The sequence below is a fragment of the Acyrthosiphon pisum genome, chromosome X (assembly GCF_005508785.2).
Source record: "Acyrthosiphon pisum isolate AL4f chromosome X, pea_aphid_22Mar2018_4r6ur, whole genome shotgun sequence".
In the NCBI taxonomy this organism is placed as follows: Eukaryota; Metazoa; Arthropoda; class Insecta; order Hemiptera; family Aphididae; genus Acyrthosiphon; species Acyrthosiphon pisum.
The window spans coordinates 26,707,679-26,709,496 of record NC_042493.1 but is presented as its reverse complement, the minus strand read 5'-3'; the positions used below and the strand labels follow the sequence as shown (position 1 = coordinate 26,709,496).

Sequence of the window (1,818 nt, the reverse complement as noted above, 5' to 3'; positions counted from 1 at the left end):
GTCATTAATGTAATACCAAGTTCATTTAAGTACATATTAATATCTTTCATTAAAATTAGAAACATTTCTTCGTTATTAGCTCTGTCATCACTGATATATTTAATAAGGTCTTTAATATGTTTATTTGCACTAAATAAATCACAATTTATTCCCTGTAAAGAATTGGTTATAGGTTCTATAGTTGCAGAGTATTTAGCAATTATCCTAAGGCACACAATAAATTGAGATGTGGTAACAGAATTTAAATGACATGTAGCTTTCAATGATGTATCTTTATTTATTATTACTTTGAGATACTCTAGTGCTTCCACTATCAACAGGAAATTTTCATAATATTTTCTCAATGCTTTATGTGATTCCGACCACCTAGTAACACACAATTTCGTAAGACTTTAAAAAAGTTTATAGTTTCTTTAATAATACCAATTGTATTCCGAACACATGGAACTGAGTTCAGTTCGTTTAAAACCAAGTTTAATCTATGACTAGCACAATGGACAAAAACTGCTTTCTTATACTTGTCTCTTATTCTTTTTTGTACACCACTGACATGTCCAGCCATTGTGCTAGCACCATCATATCCTTGTCCTACCAATTTATTTAGGTCCAAACCCCATTCTTGTAAACTAGAAATAATTTTGTTTGATATACTTTCTGAGTCCAATTTTTCCAATGAAATAAACCCAACAAAGTCTTCTTTTATAACTGTTTGGTTGTTTTCATAAGTCACATATTTTAAACATATTGATAGTTGTTCTATTCCCTCTATATCCATTGTTTCATCTGCTAATACTGAATAACATTCAGCTTCCTTGACACGTTTTAAAATCATATTACATATTACATTACCTATTATACTTATAAGTTCATTTTGTATTCTATGAGACATGTAACTTGCATTTTTAGCACTATTTTTTTTAAAATGATCATTCAAAATTTCATCTCCACTTTCAACCCTAAAATGTAGTAAATTATTAAATATAGCTGTGTCATCAGTTTTTCCTCTGAGTGGTATTCCATGTACACCAAGGAAAATAACAGAAGAAATTATTGAATGCAGCTTATGATTGTTTGATTCAATTACATTTTTCACTGAAGAATTTAACATTTGATGTACATCCATTTTTTTACCATCCATAATAGCTATAAAATTTTTAGCACTCTGTACTGAAAATATATGCCAAGAACATTTAGAATGTATTTTTGACTGAGCTTGGAAATGTTTGTACTTAATAAACGCTGTTTTTATGAATGCGCCTTGCACTCCACCTTTGTCAATCGGTGGTTCAAACAAAACACAAAATTTACAAAAAGCTCCTTTAAAAATGGCTGAGTAGCAAAGCCAATCATGCTGTTTAAGCCAAGCTAACAAAAAAGGTCTTTTACCAACACCAATATCTGTTTTAAAATCATAAGCACTACAAGGGTTCCATGGAGACATAAGCATTTCATATTTTAATGTATTGTCAACAGACTTACCAAGAAAAAGACCAATATCATGTTTATTATTTGCTTGCATTTGAATATTATCCTAATAAAAATTCATAAACAATAAATATAAAATATAAATACTTAATAATTATTTATTAGGAAAAAATCTTATGAGTAGGTACTTACCTGTAGTTTAGAAGGTGCTACTTCACATTTTGTGTCCAAACTTGTTTAAGAGGACGCTACACCCGCATTTGTTGTCTCCGTCTTACAAACGCGTAACATAGCAAATTTACTCTAAGCAGTTCACGTTTTATGCCGTTAGCTTAACAATTAGAGTGAATCGACCTATTATGAAACTTGACGGTAAAAAGATTATCTGTGTTT

The 1,818-nt window shown here is 29.9% G+C and overlaps 1 protein-coding gene across 1 annotated transcript; it reads right to left on the bottom strand.

Annotated features, from left to right (window-relative positions):
- Nucleotides 1-309: 309 nt before the first annotated feature.
- On the bottom strand, nt 310-1,812 carry LOC115033292 (zinc finger MYM-type protein 1-like). Its single transcript, XM_029485604.1, has 2 exons — nt 1,618-1,812; nt 310-1,531 (listed from the first exon to the last, which is right to left on the bottom strand). The coding sequence occupies exon 2, from the start codon at nt 1,517-1,519 to the stop codon at nt 341-343; it is 1,179 nt and encodes a 392-aa protein (XP_029341464.1). The 5' UTR covers nt 1,520-1,531; nt 1,618-1,812; the 3' UTR covers nt 310-340.
- Nucleotides 1,813-1,818: the final 6 nt, after the last annotated feature.

What these genes read in the sequence shown, in the direction of transcription:
- LOC115033292 (XM_029485604.1), bottom strand. Translation starts at nt 1,519, where the DNA reads ATGCAAGCAAATAATAAACATGATATTGGTCTTTTTCTTGGTAAGTCT.